The sequence below is a fragment of the Homarus americanus genome, unplaced genomic scaffold, assembly GCF_018991925.1.
Source record: "Homarus americanus isolate GMGI-L3 unplaced genomic scaffold, GMGI_Hamer_2.0 scaffold20930, whole genome shotgun sequence".
Classification (NCBI taxonomy): domain Eukaryota; kingdom Metazoa; phylum Arthropoda; class Malacostraca; order Decapoda; family Nephropidae; genus Homarus; species Homarus americanus.
The window spans coordinates 3,335,815-3,360,553 of record NW_024748502.1 but is presented as its reverse complement, the minus strand read 5'-3'; the positions used below and the strand labels follow the sequence as shown (position 1 = coordinate 3,360,553).

General features: G+C 41.9%; 1 protein-coding gene across 1 annotated transcript in view; it reads left to right on the top strand.

Annotated features, from left to right (window-relative positions):
- LOC121880313 (BEN domain-containing protein 4-like) overlaps positions 1–24,739 on the top strand; it is a 46,043-nt gene that overhangs the window by 17,590 nt on the left and 3,714 nt on the right. The window contains exon 2 of the mRNA XM_042387473.1: positions 16,052–16,253. Within this exon, the coding sequence (XP_042243407.1) occupies positions 16,052–16,253 (202 nt within the window). The remainder of the gene's footprint in view (positions 1–16,051; positions 16,254–24,739) is intronic.

Genomic DNA, 24,739 nt, shown 5'->3' with positions numbered 1-24,739 from the left:
AGAGAGGTAACCCGCTATACCAGCTAGCTAGGTCGCTAGTGGCAGGCCACACAGACCACCACACCACCACACTGCAGTGCTAGCGGCAGGCCACACAGGTCATTACACCACCACACTGCAGCAGCTCCACGTGCCTGCTCCTCAAGCTAAGGATAACCCCCAAGTGATGTCGCTTTTTTTGCAGCTTAGACAACATCTCAATCTCAAAAAGGACCAGTACAAAAACTGTTGACTGTACTCCCTACTTTACCAAGTAGTAAAGAGAATTTCACTGAAACCCAAAATAACTGTTCTACTCTTGATATTGTCAGGAATAAAGTTGAAGCGGATACACCCCAGACAGCAAAGAATAGATCAGTTAAGTTTTCTCGATTAAATGGTCCCACGTACAGGATTTGTATCTCAAGTAAAATCGAAGAGAAAGTTAGGAGTAAACAATTAGTTGTGCCTGAGAAATTCAGAAAGTAAGTCTTGTTCACAGCTCATGAGTCCACCCTTGCGGGTCATTTTTCACATAGAAAGACTGCAATTAACAAGGCTGAAGGTGAAGATATTTATGGAGCTGCGTAACTGTAAATAAGGCTCCTTTACTTGCCGTAAGTGATTGTCGTTGATGAATGATTCAATATTAGGAAGAGAGTACAACAGTACAACACAGTGGCAAGTCTCTGGGGGTGCTACGTTGCTGAGCTGAGTCGACTGGCGCAGGACTGTAAATTCGGGGCGCTTCTCGAAGAAATAATCCATATCGTTGAGAAGATAATTTATCCAAGATTTCATAAAAAAGTGTCTTCAGAATGACGACTTCACTTCGGAGTTACTTCTTATTGTGTCATTACATTCCACCCTTACAACTGAGGGGCTCTCGTTGGATGTATATGTAATATTCAGAAATTTCAGAGTAATTTCAAACACCGCGCAATTGGCAATACTGAGCTTTCAAGGTCGTCTGAGGGAAGAGAGCTCTCCCTGCACATAGCGAGAGGTTGTGGAACTAGGCCTAAGTGATATTAAAGGTAATTTGCCGAATTAATAATGATGCGATTCATGAATTTAAGGGACTATTATTGAATTTGAAATTATTATAAATCGTTTATCAGTCTGAATAATGTCACGGGTGTCCCAAGGAGCTATTAGTTAGGCGGAAAATATGTCACGTAGGCCTAAGCTAGTGCCTTGGAGAGACGCGACGCTGGCTGGTCCTCAGTCACGGGGAGCATTCAGACAAACAACACGTCCCTGCGCGTCCGTCACAAAAATAGTCACGTGGCCTAGTCACCTGTGTTGCACTATTGCAGTATAACAAGTAAGTCTCATTCGATCTCAGACAGGGATAGATAGGGCAGTGGTAAAGTTAACAAGAGCTAACAGTGAGTTCATTTCAGGGTTTCCGTCAGAACCCACTTGACCGGAGTTGACCGGAGTTTGACTGCGAGAGATTGACTGCAGTTTGAGACTGCCGTTGATGATTGAGGGTGGCGATTGTCGCCATTGGACCGATCAGTGTAGGCCTGTCACTGTTTAGCGGGGTATCAAAGGATCTCTTGAGGGAATCTAGCCGTCTGGGTGCCCAGCTGACGACGGGACGATCGTTGGGGCATCAGCTCTCCTCTACCTCGGCTCACAACCCCACATGTCTCGAGCAGCTTAGTGAAACCCTCTTGCTAACAGGAAACTAAAGCTTCTCTCAACTGTACAAGGTCTGATTGGCTCACTCCCTTCCGCTTTATGGATGTACTGGGGGTAAAGTGAGGCCAGCTGATTGATACAGGGTCGCACAATGAGACCATGAGCCTAGGGGATACCTAGAGGAACATTTTATCTCCCTTATTACGGGTGTATGTTGAGTTGGGTGGAGCATGGTTCATGGGTATTGGTGGACCCAGTAACAAACCAATATATTTGGGTGTAGTTGATACCATTTCTCAGTTACTGATATTATCGTGACGTGTGTAGTATAATATTTCTTAAACAATTTTGATAGTATTGTTTTTGAATGTTTGTGTCACTAAGTGGAACCAGAGTGATACTGTGATTTGATTCTTTTAATGATTTAATTTTTCTTTATAATTCCGATCTCAGGTATAACCTTTGTTCCCCAGAGTAGTGTTTAAGTTAGGTTAGGTGTGCATCTGTTGGTGTAACATAATTATATTGAGTGCCCTTAAGGCCTATTCATTGTAGAGTAATTAATTTTTTATTTTTTAATACCATTTCCTCAGTGACTGATAATATTTTGTTGAAAACCCTTAAGGCCTGCATCTGTTGGTGTAACATAATTATATTGAGTGCCCTTTAGGCCTATTCATGGTGGAATGATTAATTTCTTATTTTTGAATACCATTTTCTCAGTGCTGGATATTATTTTGTTGAAAGCCCTTAAGGCCTGTTTCATGTGTGCAAGCAACATTTCTTAATACTTCAAATTTATTGTTGTCTGAGTTTCTAATAATTTCTATATCATGTATAACTTTTATTCCCCAGAGTAGTGTTTTAAGTTCAAGTTAAGAGGTGCGCATATTGGTGTACCATTAATTGATTGTGTTTGTAGTGTTGGAGGGAATATAAGTGTCTAAATTTTACAGTGTGTCTCATTCATCCCAGTCACAGACGCTATCCTTCCACGGGTCACGGACAATTCATTTTGTTTAGTAGATTTAAGTGTCCTTGTGCTGGTTCGGGATTTTCTCAAAGGGGCGCTTCCACTGCCATTACCATCTAATAATCTTTAATAAACCCCAAGTCAAGTGAGAAAATAAAGTCCAGTAAATTCCGACCGGTTACATATATAAAAACTAGAAACAACACAAGAATGAGGGTTCGGGGGCCAGTCTCTGGTCAAACTGCGGTAAGAGAGATCGCTGGGCTCGAAGTGACGAATGTCCCGCTCATAAGTCTCAGTGTCGGGTAATCAGCAGAAGGAGCCTCCTCGCTCAACGAGTTGAGATTCTTCCCTCCATCCTTTGGAGAAGTCATTGTCGACTCACTGTGCCTTACCGAATTGTTCGGCGAAGTTGCAGGCGGATGGTCACATATTTTGCTCCCAAGTATGCCCGGTCTGCGAACCTCTAATGTCGACCGTGTGGACTCAGACTGGATTACCTTAAAGGGCCGTTAGACTGCCGCTCACCTATCCGGCAGCCTCTATGGTGACTTCTCTCCCTAGGCAAAAATCTCCACAGGCCACAGGCTGCCACTCAGCCGTGTGCCCCTTGGGATAACCTCATGGAGGGCCTGGTGTGTGATTGTCTAGGGCCACGAGCCATCGCAACTCTCCACCCTCGGCTAGCTCCTTCTCGAACCTGGCCTTCTTCTCGTCGGACCGAAGTGACGAAGATTTCCCTTGGGTCTGTTGAAGTTTCTGTCAGTTCCCAGACTTCATCCTGAGAAACTGCCATGGAGGTGGACTTGCGCTTCATGAAGGTGGGCGTCGACGTCCTCTTGCACCTCAACGACTGGCTGATTGTCGCCTCCTTCCGAAAGTGAGCATCAAATATGGTGACCACCACCCGGCTAACAGCTCCAGAAATGAGATTCCTCCCCAATCTAGAGAAGTCCCTCATTACTCCGTCCCAATATCTGGAAGAAACTCATCTGGACAATCGTGCCATCTACGTTAACATGTGGGAGAGCCTCCTGGGGTCCATAATTTACGCAAGGACAGGGACCACCCAAAACAGATGCCCCAGCCTATCCTCTCCTTCCTCAGGCCCTGGATGAGACCACGATTGCTACTCAGCTCCCAACAATGGACGGAGCCTCCTTTACTCTTCATCACGATGGATGTGTCATCTACAGGATTGGGATAGCAGTCGGCAGAGAGGAACCAGTGGCAAGGCATCTGGCCTTTACAGAGATGATGTGACATTAATACCAAAGAACAGGAGGTGGTGTAGCTGTTCCTTCGCCTCATTCGATCCATCTGGAACATTGTCATTTGCTTCAGTATGCACAACAAGGTCGCCATCGACAGCATAAACAAACAGGGTTCCTCGCGTTCCTTCCTCTTTTTGCACCTCTCGATCAAGATCTTCCGAGTGGTTCACAAGCGGGGCCACCATCTATCCGCGTCGTATGTCTCAGGGGCGGAGAACGCTCAGCTGTAGATTGGGCTTTCCATCCACGAATTTTTCGTTGTCTGACGGAGAGATGCGGCTTTCTGGAGATGGACCTTTTCACCTCTCCAGACAAGGCGAAGCTCCCTCTCTACTTCTGGGAAATCCTGAAGCCTTTACTCTAAATTGGAACAGATGAAATTTCATCTACCTACTCCCTCTATCCAGAACCAAGATCCTTTCCAAAGTGCTATGTTAATTCAGGACCTTTAGAGGACGGGTCCTACTGATAGCTCCCCTTTGGCCGGCACAGCCGTGGTACATAGAGTTCTCCGGTGGTGCCCCAACCCCCACTCTCAAGAGTCACACTGCCTGTTAGGACAAAATTTTGGACAACTGAGGTAATCTTTACACATTCACGTGCATATTTTTCCGTTCCTTTACATCGCTCTTATCATTCGCCGAGTGATAGAGCAAGTGGGCCCCGATAAGCTACTTAGGGCTCACGAGGTCCGATGCTACGTTTCCACCCTTGCCTCCCTCGTACCAACTGTCTTACGAAGGTACAAGAAGGAGGCCAATGGAAGTCAACTGTGTTCTTCTGTGCGATGTGTTTCACTCTAAAGGTCCTTGATACAGACTGTGTAGCTTTGGGGCTCTTCCCGGTAAGAGCCGCCTTGCCCACTCAGTGCCTTATCCTCGGACCTAGGTGATGGAAATGAGTCCTTTCTCCTTGCCCCTTCTCCGTCTTGTATAGCATTTTTCCCGTGTTTCTTTTACCCGAAACCTGGTAGAAATTATTCATGCAGATGGAAAACTGTTGACGTTAATTTCAAATTTGTTCAGAAGTTGAGGTCTTTCCGGAGTCACGCTCTGACCCTCTTCCACTTGGGAAGTAGGAATGTATACACTAGCTGAAACTCAAGCCACTAAAATATAGGCTTTGATTGAGTGAAAAGCATACTTTTGGTAGTTGGATAAAGCTAGTGTGCCATATGAGCCGCTCAGGAATTCCTTCCTGGGCTTCCCTGCTCTGCCACATCTCCAGTCTCCCCTACTCTTGTGATGTGAGGAAGAGGTCTATGAACTGCATCTCGACCTCGGTGTTATAGACCTCCATAGAAAACGTTGAATCGGTGACTGAAGTATTTTCTTCCTGGTTTCTACTCTTCTGCAAGACCTCTTGTTGCAACCCGGATATCATTCGGTTCCCCTATTCGCTTCTGTTGTTTGATAGAAGGGCAAAAGGGATGATCCTATAGGCTTTTCAATTCTCCGTTGATCCCATTCATCGGTAGTGCCTTGTCAAGCTTAAGCTCATTTATACACTTTCTCTAATCCTCCCCACTCAATATTCTTTCTATTTCAAAAGCATTTTTCGTTCCTCCATATTCCACATTGAATGTCCTCGCCCCTCTCCCATCATTGCTTAGTATTTTCTCCCCGTTGTGTTCTCACGTCTTCTTTTTACTTGGCTTATTTTCTCTTTTATGATAAGCCACCATTTGTATTTTTTTTCAGTTTTCTTATCCTCTTCACTTCCTACCAGCACAATTTCATATTATCTAAAACCTTTCATTAACTTTGTACTCATCTTTCATTTGTTCGTCGTCTGCATTCTTTCACCATTATTTTAATCCTCTTTTTAACCATGTTTTCATCTCTACTCTCATCTCTTCTCAAGCACAGCTGATTCTCATTTGCCCTTATTTTCTTTTCAATTACCCCGGCCATCCTTCTTTCTTTTTCGTGATTTTTAATCCTCATTGTTTTTCTTTTAGAATCCACAAAATGTATTTTTTTGGTAATTGCAACAACCAAGCCCTAGATAAAACCAATCTCAATAGCTAACATCATAGCTAAAAAATGCAGCCATTTTTACTCGTAACGATACCCTGCACAATACCTACATCAAATTCTCCCTCTCCCGAGAATCCACCTAAATTTTATCTTTCTACTGTTTCCGTTTTTTTTAATCTAGTCCTAAACAGAAGCAACGTAATTACATTCAATGCCAGCAAGGCAGACTCCTATTGTCTTCTGCAAACAAAATAATTCCCACCACCGTATCACCTAGACTTGCTTGGTACCCTCTCTTGGAACCACCACATTTCTCATACTGTAGGGAACACACCCAAAGGCCCAACATTTTCGTTTTAGGCTTAACAGTTTACCCCTTTTACACGTAATGCTAGCCAGGCTCTCTTTTCCTCCTTATCTGTGCTCATGCGAATCTTTCTTCCTTATCTCTTTCTTTTTTCTGCCAACAATTCCATGAGCAGTGCTTCATATACTCTCTTTTTCAGTTCTAGTTCCAACACGTTATTTCTAATAACACTCCTCAAATCTATGCACATTTAATGGAACTTCATCAACATTCACCTCCTTCACTCGCATTTCTCGTCTACGGAGATCTCGGTGCTCACATATCTTTCCACCCATCTACAGCATTAACTTATCACACACTCACCTTATACAGTATACCATGCATCTTCACCTTTCTTATGCATACTGTCCTTGGCAAGTTTAGTTTGATTACAGGTAAGAGCGCCCTTCAGAGGCGAAACTAATATGTGTCCATCACCGTCAATTAGGGGAAGAAAAAAAAAAGTCTCGACTGCGCATTCTGAAACTACACTTAATCTGCTCCGATTCCTTTACAACCTCTCCCACGTCCTCTTTGTTAACATGAATTTATTCCTTGAAATATTGTTTACCTACAATATATATCCTCAAACTTTTACACTTATTTCTAATGATTTAATCACTTTATCTCTCTCTCTGCACGCAATCTCTCAGCTGACGCTTCAGTGCGCATTCCACCAACACGTAGTGTAACATACCGTTTACTTCTACATTACAACTCCTCTATTATAGATATGATATATTTTTAAATGAAATATTTCATATTATCATCACACATTGTTCCCAGCCATTTGATCCTATTACTCCATATTTATTCACAGTCCTAACATGTGTCACATTTGAATCTTCTTTTACTGTCATATTACCTCTCTCTTTTTTCTCATACTGTGACACACAAGTACTCACATTAACCCCGGTTTCTTCTAGATCAGTTTACACGTGAGTCCTAATATCACGGGACTGAACACAATATGTTCCGCCATGGACCCCAAAACTTCACGGCTGAGTAGCAAAGTCACAATTGTTTCTGCTTCATCCCTTTAGGGCACTTTTGACCACTTTTGATTTTACACTCGTCTGCCATCGCCACCACACGTCTTCTCTACTCTTCAGCTGTGCTGAGGGCTTAATCTCTTCGCTCATATTTGATCTATGTAGACTGATATCCACTTGGTTAACAATCATTTATACACTAATGAACTCTTAGCTGCTCTACATTATATGGAGATATTTTTGTCATCACTCATTACCCATTCATTTTACATATTATTACCTGATTTATTCTCTCTCTCACTCTCTTTGACCATTCTTGTTCTTTCTATTCCTGTCCCTCCTCTTGCTCTCGTTCAGTTAATATTTTTACCAAGTGTGAGCTTCACTCCCATAAATAACCCGGAAAACTTCCACTATGTGTCAAATTTGGTAACATGTAAGAAAGATTTAGGTAAGCCGGCAACCCTGAGTGAAAGGGAAAGACATAAGAGGAAGACGAAGGAGAAAAGGTGTAATAAGAGGAGTGAAGGAAGAGGATAGTGAAAAGGTGGAGAAAAGGAAAAGCTAACAAAAAGAGGAAATACAGATAGGAAAGAATAAAACAATTAGAATGAACAAGCTTGGAGAAGGTCGTGCCCAATAGTGCTCCCGTTAGAGACCAAGGAAAATGGCCGCCGTGGATCGTTGTGTCATGGGGGAAGAGGAGGGGAGTGTGGGGAAAGACGACCTCCTTGCCACTCTGTTAAGGCAGCTGGGACAGTTGAGGAGTGAGGTTGACACTCTAAAGGGGGAAAATGAAGCCCTCAGGACGGAACTCCTTCAGGTAGGTGTCCTGCCTAGCAGGACACCTGCGAAGGAGGAGCAGGCGTGGAGAGTGGTTGTCTCCAAGGGGACTAGGGTCAGGCTCAGGAAAGCTGACCAGGGTGTGGAGTGTAGTAACCCTTACCAGGTGCTGCAGGAAGCTAGCGAGGAAGAGAAGAGGCAGGACGGTATGGATCAAGGAGGAAAGGGCAGTTGTACAAACCCTGCCCACAGGTAAGGTCGTGGTAGTTGGGGACAGCCAGGTTAGGTTTGTAGATAGGGCTTTTTGTGCGAGAGATAGGAAACGTAGGACTAGGGTGTGTTTTCCTGGGGCTGGGATAGGGCATGTAGCCGAGAGGTTAGACAGGGTTTTGTCAGGGGAGGGTACCAATCCAGTAGTGTGTCTTAGTGTGGGAGGAAACGACATAGGTAAGGTTAGGAGTGAGGAACTTTTCAAGAGGTATAGGGAGGCGCTGGGGAAGATTAGAGATAGGGGAGGGATCCCGATAGTATGTGGTGTCTTGCCTAGAAGAGGGGTTGGTCGTGAATGGCTGTCCAGGGCAATTGCTATAAATTGCCGACTGGAAAAACATTGTGCAAACAATGGTTGGGCATTCATTGATAACTGGCAACGATTCTATGGCAACGACTACCTGTACTGTCGCGACGGAGTACACTTGTCTCGTGAGGGGGTAAAGACGTTGTCTGCATCCCTGGAGCGTGAAATTGTCACTCCGAAGGGGGGGTTTCGCCAGTAGAGAGGGGTCGGGGAAAGTGGGAGTCAAAAAACAAGCAGGTCCTGGGAAGTAAAATTAGTTGCTCAGGACAAGGGGTAAAACAGGACCAGGGAAGGGTAGGTTTAAATGTATACTATACAAACAGTAGGAGCGTTAGAAATAAAATAGACTTGCTGAGAGCGGTTGTATGTACCGAGAATGTAGACGTCATAGCAATCACCGAAACTTGGATGAATCTGGCGAGCAAATTTTTTTTATCAGAGTACCACATAGAAGGGTACAACCTTTTTCACAAGGACAGGGAAGGTAGGAAGGGGGGAGGGGTCGCACTCTTCGTCAAGGATACATTAAAATGTTGTATTAATAATTCAATAAAGGGTGAAATAGGAACCGAGTCTGTGTGGGTAGAAATCACGGAAGGAAGAGAAAAACTAATTATGGGAGTGATTTACAGGCCCCCAAGTCTTGGCAAAGAAGCAGCTCAGCCCATATGGCAGGAAATGAGTAGGGCAGCAAAATATAACAACCTATGCATTATGGGGGATTTCAACTTCAGAAATATTGACTGGGACAACATTGTAGGCGACTATGAATCTGAAGACTTCCTAGACGCAGTACAGGACAATTTTTTGAAACAACTAATTACAGAACCTACTAGAGGTGACAATATATTAGACCTAGTATTAACAAATAAAGAAAATATTATCAGAGATATCACAGTAGGGGAAGAACTAGGTAACAGTGATCACAGAGAAATCAGGTTCACCCTAAATTGGGAAACGAAAAACAATGACAATATGGTCAGAGTCCCAAACTTTCGGTTGGCGGATTATCAGGGGTTAAGAAGGTACCTAGGTGAGGTCACCTGGGAACAGTCACATCAGTTCCCAGTAGGAAGGGGTGAGGTCATAGATGACACAACAATTGATCATGACTATAATATATTCACTAGTATACTACATAAAGCACAAGAACAAAATATACCATACAGAAAAATTAGGTCAAATAAGAATGAGCCAAGGTGGATGACCAGAAAACTTAAACATGACATAGGAATAAAGAAAGGAATATATAAGAAATTAAAGGGAGGGGAGGAGCAGCTCAGAAACAGGTATAATGAACTATCTAGGAATGTTAAGAAAAATGTAAGGAAAGCAAAGAGAGACTATGAAATCAAAATAGCAAGAGAATCCAAAGCGAATCCCAAGGAATTTTTCCAGGTATATAGGACAAATGTCAAGGACAAAGTTGGGCCTTTAAAGTCAGGGAGGGGAGAATTGATAAATGGCAGTGAAGAAATAAGCAAAGCATTCAACAGCTACTTCTTATCAGTTTTCACAGAAGAAATTTGAGATTAAATTCCAGAGGTGGAACTGATATTTAAGGGAAAGGAAGAAGAGAAATTAGAGAATATCACTATCAGAAAAGAGGATTTTCTTAAGAAGATACATAAACTAAAGAAAACAAAATCCCCAGGGCCGGATGAAATTTTCCCTCGAGTCTTGAAAGAGTGTAGGGATCAGATTAGCGGACCCCTCGTAAACTTATTAAAATAATTAGACACTGGAGTTGTGCCAGACTTGTGGAAACAGGCAAATGTAGTACCCATATTCAAAAAGGGAAACAGAGCATCAGCGTCAAATTACCGGCCGATCAGTTTGACGTCAGTAGTGGGGAAATTTCTTGAATCAATTATAGCAGATAGCATCCAATCGCATCTAGAGAAAAGCAAATTAATCTACGACTCTCAACATGGGTCTACAAAGGGAAAATCTTGTCTTACAAATCTGCTAACGTTTTTTAGGAAAGTCTTCGAGGTAGTAGATAATGACGAAAATTACGATGTTATTTACTTAGACTTTAGCAAAGCATTTGACAGAGTACCGCATCAGAGGCTTCTGAGAAAAATTAAGGCTCATGGTATCGAGGGGAAAGTTTTAAATTGGATAAAATCATGGCTCACCGATAGAACGCAGAGGGTCAGCGTAGATGGTGTTAAATCTGAGTGGGGCCGTGTAACCAGTGGGGTTCCCCATGGGTCAGTACTAGGCCCACTCTTGTTCATAATCTACATAAACGATTTAGATACTGGGATCAGTAGTGACATAAGCAAGTTTGCGGATGACACCAAAACAGGGTGGCAAAATAATTGAGGGCAGGATGCAAATGCATTACAGGAGGATGTAAATAAACTGCAGGGATGGTCTGAAAAATGGCAAATGAAAATCAACACCAGCAAGTGCAGCGTACTTAATATTGGAAGAACAAATACTTATAATGTATACAGCCTGAACAACATTAACCTAGAGAAGTCGACTTGTGAAAGAGACCTAGGGGTACTTGTAAGCCCGGACCTACGGCCTAGAAAACAGTGCGTTAATGTTCGAAATAAGGCAAACAGAGTATTGGGTTTTATATCTAGAAGTGTAAGTAACAAGAGTGCAGAGGTCTTATTGCAACTATATCTTGCGCTAGTCAGGCCGCACCTCGATTATGCGGTCCAGTTCTGGTGCCCCCATTATAGAATGGATATATATTCACTAGAGTCGGTGCAGAGAAGAATGACAAAAATGATTCCGGGACTTAGAAACCTTCCATATCAGGATAGGTTAAAGAAACTTCACTTGCATTCCCTAGAAAGACGAAGAGTGCGGGGAGATATGATAGAAGTATTTAAGTGGGTGAAAGGAATCAATATAGGGGATATAGATAAAGTCCATATAATATCCGAGCAGGTATGTGCTGTAAGCCTATTCCTCGAGCCTCCTATAGTGCGCCATTTTCCTGGTCTGGACAGCATTGGTCTGACAGAAACTCACTATAGTACCGAATAAACTTAAATAGTGAAGAAGATCCAGTGCAGTGCCAGCAAAATTGTCTCCATGTGTGGTGAAGGCTTAGTATTTAAATTGTGCTGACGGGCTTTCATATATTTTTTTTTCTTTTACGGAGATTCGCCCACCCAGGCAAAGGTCACTGACCCACATCAAGGCCGGGGGAGGGGGGGGGGGCAAAAATGTTGAGCCAAAAATAAATACAGAAATGGAAAAAATAGACAAATCAAAAGTGAGAAACGATATAAGAACATAAGAACATTAGAAAATACGGAGAGTGCAATAGGCCGGTTGGCCTGTGCATGGCAGCTCCTGTCGAGAGTTACTACCACTCTCTATCATCCATGAATCTATCTAGCCTCCTTTTAAAACTTTCCAGTGTTTCAGCACTTACTACAAAGTTGCTAAGCTTGTTCCACTCGTCCACCACCCTATTTGTGAACCAGTTCCTTCCTATTTCCCTCCTAAACCTAAACTTATCCAACTTAAATCCGTTGCTCCGAGTCCTATCCTGCTCGAATATTATAAGAACTTTATCTATATCCCCTTTATTGATTCCTTTCACCCACTTAAATACGTCTATCATATCTCCCCACACTCTTCGTCTTTCTAGGGAATGCAAGTTTAGTTTCTTTAACCTATCCTGATATGGAAGGTTTCTAAGTCCCGGAATCATTTTCGTCATTCTTCGCTGCACCGACTCTAGTGTATTGACATCCATTCTATAATAAGGGCACCAGAACTGAACCGCATAATCGAGGTGCGGCCTGACTAGCGCAAGATATAGTTGCAATAAGACCTCTGCACTCTTATTACTTACACTTCTAGATATAAAACCCAATACTCTGTTTGCCTTATTTCGAACTTTAACGCACTGCTTTCTAGGCCATAGGTCCGGGCTTACAAGTACCCCTAGGTCTCTTTCACAAGTCGACTTCTCTAGGTTAATGTTATTAAGGCTGTATACATTGACAGTATTTGTTCTTCCAATATTAAGTACGCTGCACTTGCTGGTGTTGAATTTCATTTGCCGTTTTTTAGACCACCGCAGGAGTTTATTTAGATCCTCTTGTAATACCTTTACATCCTGCCCTGAGTTAATCTGCCGCCGTATTTTGGTGTCATCGGCAAACTTGCTTATGTCACTGCTGATCCCAGTATCTAGAGCGTTTATGTAGATTATGAACAAGAGTGGGCCTAGTACTGACCCCTGGGGAACCCCACTGGTTACACGGCCCCACTCAGATTTAACATCATCTACGCTGACCCTCTGTGCTCTATCGGTGAGCCATGATTTTATCCAATTTAAAACTTTCCCCTCGATACCATGAGCCTTAATTTTTCTCAGAAGCCTCTGATGCGGTACTCTGTCAAATGCTTTGCTTAAGTCTAAGTAAATAACATGGTAATTTTCGTCATTATCTACTACCTCGAAGACTTTCCTAAAAAAACGTCAGCAAATTTGTTAGAAAGGGTTTTCCCTTTGTAAGCCCATGATGAGAGTCGTAGATTAATTTGCTTTTCTCTAAATGCGATCTGATGCTGTCTGCTATAATTGATTCAAGAAATTTCCCCACTACTGACGTCAAACTGATTGGCCGGTAATTTGAAGCTGATGCTCTGTCTCCCTTTTTGAATATGGGTACTACATTTGCCTGTTTCCACAAGTCTGGCACAACTCCCGTGCCTAATGATTTTGTAAATAAATTTACGAGGGGTCCGCTAAACTGTCCCCTACACTCTTTTAAGACTCGAAGGAAAAATTCATCTGGCCCTGGGGATTTTGTCTTCTTTAGTTTATTTATCCTCTTAAGAACATCCACTTTTCTGATAGTGATATTCTTTAATTTCTCCTCTTCCTTTCCCCTATATATCAGTTCCACCTCTGGAATTTCCTCGCAAATTTCTGTGAAAACTGATAAGAAGTAGCTGTTCAATGCTTTGCTTATTTCTTCACTGCCATTTATCACTTCTCCCCTCCCTGAATTTAAAGGCCCAACTTTGTCCTTGACCTTGTTCTATATATATACCTGGAAAAATCCCTTGGGATTCGCCTTGGATTCTCTTGCTATTTTGATTTCATAGTCTCTCTTTGATTTCCGTACATTTTTCTTAACATTCCTAGATAGTTCATTATACCTATTTCTGAGCTGCTCCTCCCCTCCCTTTAATTTCTTATATATTCCTTTCTTTATTCCTATGTCATGTTTACGTTTTCTGGTCATCCACCTTGACTCATTCTTATTTGACCAAATTTTTCTCTATGGTATATTTTGTTCTTGTGCTTTATGTAGTATACTAGTGAATATATTATAGTCATGATCAATTGTTGTGTCATCTATGACCTCACCCCTACCTACTGGGGACTGACGTGACTGTTCCCAGGTGACCTTACCTAGGTACCTTCTTAACCCCTCATAATCCGTCAACCGAAAGTTTGGGACTCTGACCATATTGTCATTGTTTTTCGTTTCCCAATTTAGGGTGAAGCTGATTTCTCTGTGATCACTGTTTCCTAGTTGTTCCCCTACTGTGATATCTCTGATAATATTTTCTTTTTTTGTTAATACTAGGTCTAATATATTGTCACCTCTAGTAGGTTCTGTAATTAGTTGTTTCAAAAAATTGTCCTGTATTGCGTCTAGGAAGTCTTCAGATTCATAGTCACCTACAATGTTGTCCTAGTCAATATTTCTGAAATTGAAATCCCCCATAATGCACATGTTGTTATATTTTGCTGCCCTACTCATTTCCTGCCATATGGGCTGAGCTGCTTTTTTCCCAAGACTTGGGGACCTGTAAGTCACTCCCATAATTAGTTTTTCTCTTCCTTCCGTGATTTCTACCCATACAGACTCGGTTCCTATTTCACCCTTTATTGAATTATTAATACAACATTTCAATGTATCCTTGACGAAGAGTGCAACCCCTCCCCCCTTCCTACCTTCCCTGTCCTTGTGAAAAAGGTTGTACCCTTCTATGTGGTACTCTGATAAAAAAATTTTGCTCGCCAGATTCATCCAAGTTTCGGTGATTGCTATGACGTCTACATTCTCGGTACATACAACCGCTCTCAGCAAGTCTATTTTATTTCTAACGCTCCTACTGTTTGTATAGTCCTGTTTTACTCCTTGTCCTGAGAACTAATTTTACTTCCCAGGACCTGGGTTTCATTTTTTACTCCCACTTCTCCTGACCCTTCTCTACTGGCGAAACCCCCCTTGAGTGACACCACTTCCAGGATCCAGACAACGTCTTTACCCCGGCGCGAGACAAGTATATTCCGTCACGACTGTATTGGAGTAGTCTTTGCCACAGAATCGTTGCTTAGCTATCAATGAATGCTGCCCAACCATTATTTGTAATATCGTTTCCAGTCGGCAATTTATAGCAATTGGTTCTGGACAGCCAATCACAACCAACCCTCTAGGTAAGACATCACATGAATTTTATCGGGATTCCTCCCCTAACTCTAATCTTCCCCAGCGCCACCATATACCTCTTGAAAAGTTCCTCACTTCTAACCTTTCCTATGTCGTTTCCTCCCACACTAAGACACACTACTGGATTGGTACCCTCCCCTGACAAAACCCTATCTATCCTCTCAGGTACATGCCCTATCCCAGCCCCAGGAAAACACACCCTAGTCCTACGTTTCCTATCTCTTACACAAAAAGTCCTTTCTAAAAACCTCACCTGGCTGTCCCCAACTACCACGACCTTACCTCTGGGCAGGGTTTGTCCAACTGCCCTTTCCTCTCCCTGCACCACACAGTCCTGCCGCTTCTCTTCCCCGCCAGCTTTCTCCAGCACCTGGTAGGGGTTACTACACTCCACACCCTGGTCAGCTTTCCTGAGCCTGACCCTAGTCCCTTTGGAGACAACCACTCTCCACGCCTGCTCCTGCTTCGCAGGTGTCCTGCCTAGCAGGACACCTACCTGAAGGTGTTCAGTCCTGAGGGCTTCATTTTCTCCCTTTAGAGAGTCAATCTCACTCCTCAACTGCCCCAGCTGCCTTAACAGAGTGGCCAGGAGGTCGTCTTTCCTCACACTCTGCTCCTCTTCCCCCAAGACACAACGATCCAAGGCGGCCATTTTCCTTGGTCACTAACGGGAGCACTTGGGGGCACGTCCTTCTCCAAGCTGGGTCAGGTAGCAACTGATAAACAGTATATGTTGTGGTATGAAAAAAAAGAAACACCTGAGACCCTGCAAGTAAGTGTAAATACGGCAGAAAGTCAGTCAGCTTTGTAATCTGGGACTTAATTAACATTTTGGTGATGTCATACGGCAGCAGGGTCTACATGCTTCCAATATCTTCCCAGGCGGTAGTGCCTCCTTGTTTGATAGCTGCCTACTATTACTTGCATCTTTGCAATTAAATTACCCATTATAACTGATTATTATTTGAACTTAATCAATTGATGCAAATTCCTGGAATATTGTCAATTGTAAAAGTAATTATAATATCGTATTGTACTTATAGTGTCGGTGAATATCAGCGACCGATCAAGCAGCGTCTCCGATGGTGGGCCCAGTGAACTACCTCCGCCCTACTCTACTCTTGTTGCTGTCCGTACCTCCTCCGCCTACACTAGCACACCGTCGCCACTCCCGACCTCACCCATCTACCCCAACAGCCATTCCCCTTACGTCATCAGTGGCGGCGACAGTGGCTACAGTTCTGGGTAAGCCTTAGCATTTGATTCTTTCTCCCATTATCTCTGTGTCTTTGTGTGTGCCCCCCCTCACACACACACACACACACACACACACACATATATATATATATATATATATATATATATATATATATATATATATATATATATATATATATATATATATATATATATATATATATATATATATATATATATCTGTCATCACTGTAGGTGCGTGATCTAGGTATATGCTGATAACCACAGGAAAGAAAACACAGGGATTCACACTTTCGTGTAATTCACACATCTTCAGGGGTGAGAGTACAGCCTGATCTGTACCCTGAAATGTAATTACCTGCTTTTCTTTCTTTCACTGTGAGATATCCTTTACTCTCTCCTATATATATATATATATATATATATATATATATATATATATATATATATATATATATATATATATATATATATATATATATATATATATATATATATATACTGTATATATATGCTGATAACCACAAGGAATGATGAAAACACGAAGTTCCCAAGCGTTTTCGTGAAATTCACATCTTCAGGGGTGAGTACAGACTAAGGAGTAATACTTGATAAGGCTAATATATACAGTAGACGACAGCAGGTGTCCACAATGTTCCAATCATAAGGCAGTGACCCTTACTAATTTTCTTAATCAAAAAAATTGACCATGCCATCTAAGCACAGCAGCTGTCCGTAGTCAGGTCAAAGGGTAAGATGACCCAACCTTCTCACCTGATTACAAATCTTCTTAATCACAAAATTATCCAGTTTGTACATACCATTACTCAAATTCATGTTGACAGATTCGGTATGTTGACAGATTCGATATGTTTAATGAGACTAGATTCTATAATGTTCCTACTGACAATTGAATTACAAGGTAAGATTGAGGAGGCATTATCCCAATCAATACAATGATTATTATCTCTCATATGAATGAACAAAGAACTGGATTCCTGGCCTGTCCTAGTACTATATTTATGCTGTTTAAGTCTAATTATACGATCTTTGCCCGTTTGACATAAGTAGAACATATTACATTCCTTGCAAGGAACTTTGTAAATGCAGCCACCTGCAGTGCTGGGAGAGTTCTTAATTTACATTTGTTTAACAGCGCAATAATTACTAAACGTTACATTTACGTTCCAGTTGCAGAGGAATTTGATATAAATTTTCGTTGAATGGTAACACAAAGAGATTCTTATTGTAATAAGGAGGTTTAGGATGAGTTTTATAAAAAAAGTTTTCATATCGATGTTAAGGCAATTTGTCTATAAAAGATCTAGGGTACTTTAAGTTCAATCCAATATTGTAGATACATTCAAATTCCTCATCAATGGATTCCGGACTGCATATTCGTAGAGCACGTAACCCCATTGATAAAAATACTGAATGTTTGCCTTTATTATGGTGAATCAGACAGTCTAGGAATGGTAATTTACAGTCATTTTCTAATACCACAGTGAAGTTAATCGAGGGGGCTAAGTTGTTAAGTAGTGGTAGAAAAACTTTTAAGTCACCATTACATGGGCAAATACATATTACCTCATTTACATATCCAAACGAAACAGCAGAAGATGGTAAATTATTACTAAGAAGTTTCTTCTCAGGAATCCTATTCTTTGTTCATTCATACAAAGGAGAATTAGTTGGAAGACTAACAAGGTTATCCTAAAACTATATCTTGCGCTTGTGTGACCTAGCTTGGATTATGCGGTTCAGTTCTGGTCATCGTACTACAAAATGGATATCGTTTCCCTAGAAAACATTTACCTACCCCGGGCGTGAGGTAGGTAAACACTGGTTTGAAAATAGAGTAGTGGATGAGTAGACCAAGTTACCAGATATTATCATTAACTCGAACACGCTGGGTAACTTCAAATATAGGTTGGACAGATATATGAGCGATAGGGGTCTGGTGTAAACGAGGATGCCAATTGTTAGTTTTTATTGATATCCAAAAAAACAAGCGCCACCTCCCAATATGACGTGTCTTTTTGTGATTGGATGTTGTGGCAGTTTGACTAGTGAAAGCGACTTGTGGTGTAAAAGTCAGCATGCTTGCCTTGCAAGCGAGCGGACTCGGGTTCCATCCACTGCAGGGTGAAATTATGGGCAAGTTTCTTTACGCTACTTGCCTCTGTCTACTCAGCAGTAATTGGGAACCTGGATGTTTTGCGGATCGTGTTCCGGGGTAATGGTTACCCAGAGCAGTTGTCGGGGTCTTCTCGGACTGTTCCTTGAAACTGGGTTATGCAACTCGTTAACTTAGGGTGTGGTTGTTGCCTCGGCGATAGCGTCTACACCTTAAACAAATTCACGCCTAGGTGGCCGGCCATACTAGTTGCACGAGGGGCAACCATTATTTTTATTAGTGAAAGCTAATGATAGTTAATCTAAAGCACTTCATTATCTGTTAATTTTCTAACTGAAAATTTGCAAAAATTATATTGTTAATGCATCATCATCATGCCAGATAATGTAGCTATCAAATGAATTAATAAAAATTGACTTCTATTTCATATGAAGAATACGGAAATCAATTAAATATAAATCAGGACTGAAGCTAGCGAAAGGAATTTGCGTGAACACGTCATGCAGTGGTACTGACATTAGCAATCATCTAGACTACGATGTAATTACAATATGACAGTCACTTCCAGTATATCGAAATTATAATTATATAAATCGATTTGATACATTGTAGCTTTCTAAAAGTACATTATCAAAAATTTAGCATTTATTTTTTGCCAATTTTACTTGATTTTTTTTTCAATTAGCAGTTAGATTTGTTATAAAAATAAGAATAGATAAACATTGACTGGTATCTTCGACATTCGGCGGGAAATTCGTCTTGGGAGAGTGTACAGTAGTTGCCAAACGCTGTTACCGGACAAATTTTCAAGATTTTTTAAGTTATTACGATATAAAACATTCATTAATAAATTTTGTGTTCATAAAAATGTATTGTATAATCATATTAAAGAAAGAAAACTTTCACTTTCGTATAGTAATATACCAAGAGCTATAAATAGAGACGAAATTGCACTATCAGCTTAGCATGCCTTTTACTGTGGCATAACTCATGAAGGCGGCGTCACACAGGAATTCTTTTGTCGACTTTTTGGGGACAACTTTCAAAAAATCGTCAAATTTTTTTCTTGTGCACCGTCACAAGAGTAGAACTAACTCGCCAGTTTCTTTCGTTTTACAACTGTCAACAAACAAGATGGATCCAACTGACGAAGAAAGTGCAGCAATTCTACGCCTTCTTTGGTTTATGAAGTGAAGAGTCCTGGTGATCCCAGAGACAGCAGCACTGCCTTATCCGGTCCACCAAGAACTCCTCGGACAGGCGTGTCCATAGATTTTTTTTTAGATTCCCCCAGAGGGGGATAATTTATTGGGCACCCCCTTACACCCTGTGCAAGGTGAAGCGCAGAAGCGTTTACAGCGCCCATCTGGGAAGCATGCTAAGTTCATGCTTGCGTTTATGACTCATGCATTAAGGGCGTAGAAGACTGAAGGGTCATAGGTTTTGTCAGCAAGTTATATAAAGTGACAGAATGATGAGTGTGTGGGGGGAAAGTTCCCGGTACATTTCATCTGTTTATGGCAAAGCGTGGCAGGTCCCAAAGAATGTCAAGTGCCAGGCCTGTCACTAGGAGGAGGGATATCTGGTCAAGGACGGCATAGGCGTTGGTAATGGCTGAGGACCTGTAGGAGGAGGTCATAGGGCAAATGGGGATGTAGTGAGAGAGGGTGTGAGAGTCGGGTTGGACACAAAGTTTACAAACAGTGTGGCCAGGCTCAGGGTTGCCAATGTACTCCCATAGGTACCTGTACCCAAGGCGCAGTCTCATGTACATAATCTGTTGAGATCGAGTCAGGGATTAATACTCTTTGTAGTGGCGGTTGTCGTCACCGGTTACAGCGTCATAGTGGCGAAGTGTGATGCTACCCCGTTGTTTCAGGTGTGTCCAATTTTCGTCGAATGCTTCTCGTTGAGCGGCGTGTATGCGAGATTTGAGATGATTCAGAGAGAATGCGAGGGTGGCTTCAATATCTTCTTCTTGTGTCGCTTCTTTGGCAAGCCGATCAACAGTGTCACAGGCAGTTATTCCTATATGTGACGGGATCCAGATAAACTTAAAACGGATGTTATCAGTTTGTTCTAGCCCAGCGACGGCGGCTAGGGTGTGTTGGGCGGCAGGGGAGGAGGGGGAGGGTGATTTGAGCCTCGCTAGCGGCGCAGAAGTTCTGTCACTGATTATAAGGAGGTTCTGGCGTTCAGTGCGAGCATAGGTCGCTCCCTGATGAATGCCCGCGAGGATAGGTATGCTTTCAGTGTCAGTGGAGGAGGCCCAGTCGTGGACCCTGATTTTCCTGCGGGCCTGGCGCTCAGGAATCCACACAGCTGCCCCAGCGCTGCCAAGCGTGGTAACAGACCCATCACAGTAGACGAGGATAGGAGGATTGGAGGTTGTAAGAGAGGAGGCGACATCATTACTCTGCTCAAGGCAGCTAAGTTTGAGCATATCCTGCAGTTGGGTTGATTTACGACCAGGGAAGGTGGGGACGAGAACATCAATACTCGGGGAAGTCCACGGCGGTAGAGGCGGATGAGTGTACTCGGGAGGGAGAGAGGTCGAGGGGGTGTAAAGGTGATAACGTAGAATGTCAACAGCAGTATGGAAGGGGCCAGTGTTGAGAGGGGGAAGGAAAGGTAATGGGGACAGGCCGGCGCAGGAGGGTGTTAAGATGTGAGTTCAGTGAGCGCGACAGGGGAGTCGGTTGCTCACTACGAAGAAGTTTAATATCAAGAATGGCATTGAGAGCAGTAATTCGATCGCAGACGGGGAGCAGGATCAGTTCACGCTGTTTGACTTCTATTCTGGTGGTCATAGGGCAGCCGAGGATGAGTCTCATCGCTCTGTTTTGGATTTTCTCTATGCTTTGTTCCTCGCGCTGGGAGGGAACTACAAGGACAGGAGAGGCATAATCTGACAGCTCTGACGATGGCAATGTACATGAGACGTAGGACCCTGACAGAGGCTCCTTTGAGGCCGTGGGTGAGGGACTGGAGGGGCCTCGCTCGTTTGCGGCACTGGGAGATGACGTGGGCGGCTACAGCGGAGGTGGTGGCGCTGGTAGTGGTTCGCACGGGTGGACCAAGGTACTTGTAGGTGCGTACGTGATCGATGTCTTGTCCTTGAAGAGTCAGCGGTGTCTGACGCAGGAAGCGTGAGATGAACTTGGTTTTAGTGTGTGAGATGACTAGCCCGAGTGTTTGACAAGTCCGGGCGAACGTGGAGAGTATAAGTTGTTCACGTTGCACTGTAGTAATTTGGAGGAGAATATCGTCAGCGTAGCTTATGATGTGACCGTCTAGGGCACGCTCAGCAAAGATGTCGTTGAGGCGGCAGATAGAATTCATAAGAACATTAAAGAGTGTAGGGCTGAGAACACCTCCCTGAGGAAGGCCAAGAACAAAGTCCCTGATCGTAGAGTAGTGGCCCGAAAAACGGACACGGGCCTGTCGATGGGAGAGGTAGTCAGCAATCCACGTGTGAAGTTTTCCCTTCACATCAATGTGCGTGAGGCCCTCAAGGATCACGGTAGGACGTCACCCTCCGGGAAGCTCCACATTGTCTCACTGTTCACTCCCCAAAACTTCTTCCATCATTATTTCATTAACGGTGTATGTAAGTTCCACTACAAAAGTACAGCAAAGTATATTTTTTTAGCATTAAACTGTTATTATTTTATTGTCTAATCATCACTACATATAACACCATCCATCATCACTACATATAACACCATCCATCATCACTACATATAACATCATCCATCATCACTACATATAACATCATCCATCATCAATACATATAACACCAACCATTATCACTACATATAACACCATCCATCATCACTACAGATAGGTAAAGTAGTTTCCGTGACTCTCGTGCGAACACGCAAACAAACAAACCCAACCCACAAACAGACTGGCGGCTCACTCGCTATGCCTCGGTAGGACGCCACCCTCCGGGAGGCTCCACATTACCTCACTGTTCGGTCCCCAAAACTTCTTCTTCCATCAATAGTTTATGAACGGTGTATGTAAGTTCCACCATGTTTTTCACTACAACAGTATACCAAAGTATTTTTTTTAGCATTAAACACCACCCATCATCACTACATATAACATCATAAATCACAACTATATATATCACCATCCATCATCACTACATATAACACCACCCATCATCACTACATATAACACTTTCCATAATCACTACATATAACACCATCCATCATCACTACATATAACACCACCCATCATCACTACATATAACAACATTCATCATCACTACATATAACACCATCCATCATCACTACATATAACACCACCCATCATCACTACATATAAAGCCATCCATCATCACTAAATATAATATCATCATCCATCATCACTACATATAACACCACCCATCATCACTACATATAACAACACCCATCATCACTACATATAACATCATCCATCATCAATACATATAACACCAACCATTATCACTACATATAACACCATCCATCATCACTAAGGATCGGTAAAGTAGTTACCGAGATTCTCGTGCGGACACACAAACACACAAACACACAGACATAATTCTTTGTTTTATATATATAGACACAGCATATGCAAATAAATCACTGTAAAGTACGTGTGCGTGATCCATGTATATGCTGATAAGCACAAGGAAACACAAAGTTCCCAAGGGCTTTCGTGTAATTCACATCTTCAAGGGTGAGTTCTCATCCCTGAAGATGTGAATTATACGAAAGCGCTTTGGAACTTCGTGTTTTCTTGTGGTTATCGGCACACACACACACACACACACACACATATATATATATATATATATATATATATATATATATATATATATATATATATATATATATATATATATATATATATATATATACTGTATATATATATATATAATATATATATATATATATATATATATATATATATATATATATATATATATATAGATATATATATATATATATATATATATATATATATCATCATCACTCCATATAGCATGCTGAGTTCCACATATTAACAGTATCTCATTGTTGTGCCATGGTAGCGAAGCCTGTTCACACACAGAGGTCCGGGGTTCGATTTCCGTATTATTAAACATCTTCGCTTGAAGAGGGTCTTCGTGTTTCAACCCAAGTTTTAAACTAAATGAGTCCTGAGGGACACTACAAAACAGTAAACTTAACTAATTCCAATAAAAATAATTTATGATATTAGAATTAGTTCATTTAACCTCCACACCACCCCGTTGTTTCTCCTAGGACTCATTTAGTTTAAATTTTAGGTTGAAACACGACGACCCTCTTCAAGGGAAGATGTTGTTTAATAATACGGTTGTGAGTGTGGAATATAACAAAGCCTAGGATTGCTTTTGTTGTCCTTGTGTTGCGGTGGTAGCGATCACTGTTCCAACGCAGAGGCCCGGGGTTCCATTCCCAACTGGTGTGTTTATATATATATATATATATATATATATATATATATATATATATATATATATATATATATATATATATATATATATATATATATATATATATATATATATGTAACCGGTCGGAATTTACTGGACTTTAATTTCTCACTTGACTTGGGGTTTATTAAAGATTATAAGATGGTAATAGCAGTGGAAGCGCCCCTTGAGAAAAATCCCGAACCAGCACAAGGACACTTAAATCAACAAAACATAATGAATTGTCCGTGACCCGTGGAAGGATAGCGTCTGTGACTGGGATGAATGAGACACACTGTAAAATTTAGACTCTTATATTCCCTCCAACACTACAAACACAATCAAATAATGGTACACTAAGTTGTGTCATACAGAATAACACAACCCATTGTCACTATGACAACTTCCAACATCATCACCGTATATAACACCAACCATCATCACTACATCTAACACCCTATTTCCACATCAAATCATGATCAATGATATAACATTTACCATCGTTTCAAAGGTTATTATAAATGACAACTGATCGTCACTGTTATTAAACATCAACCATCATCACTACATATAATACCACCCATCATCAATACAGGTATAACACCATCCATCATCACTATATAAAAACACCAACCTTCATCACTACATATAACACAAACTGTCAACAGCATAGCAAACCCACTTACATAACACAACTCAGCGTAACTACATAAACATCAACCATCATCACCACACTATAACACCTCACCCATCATCATCATACACATAACACCACCCATCACTACATATAACACAACCCATCGTCACTACCTGCAAACATCAACCATCATCACTACATATAACACCACCCATCATCACCATACATATAACACAAACCCATCGTCACTACATAAAACATCAACCATC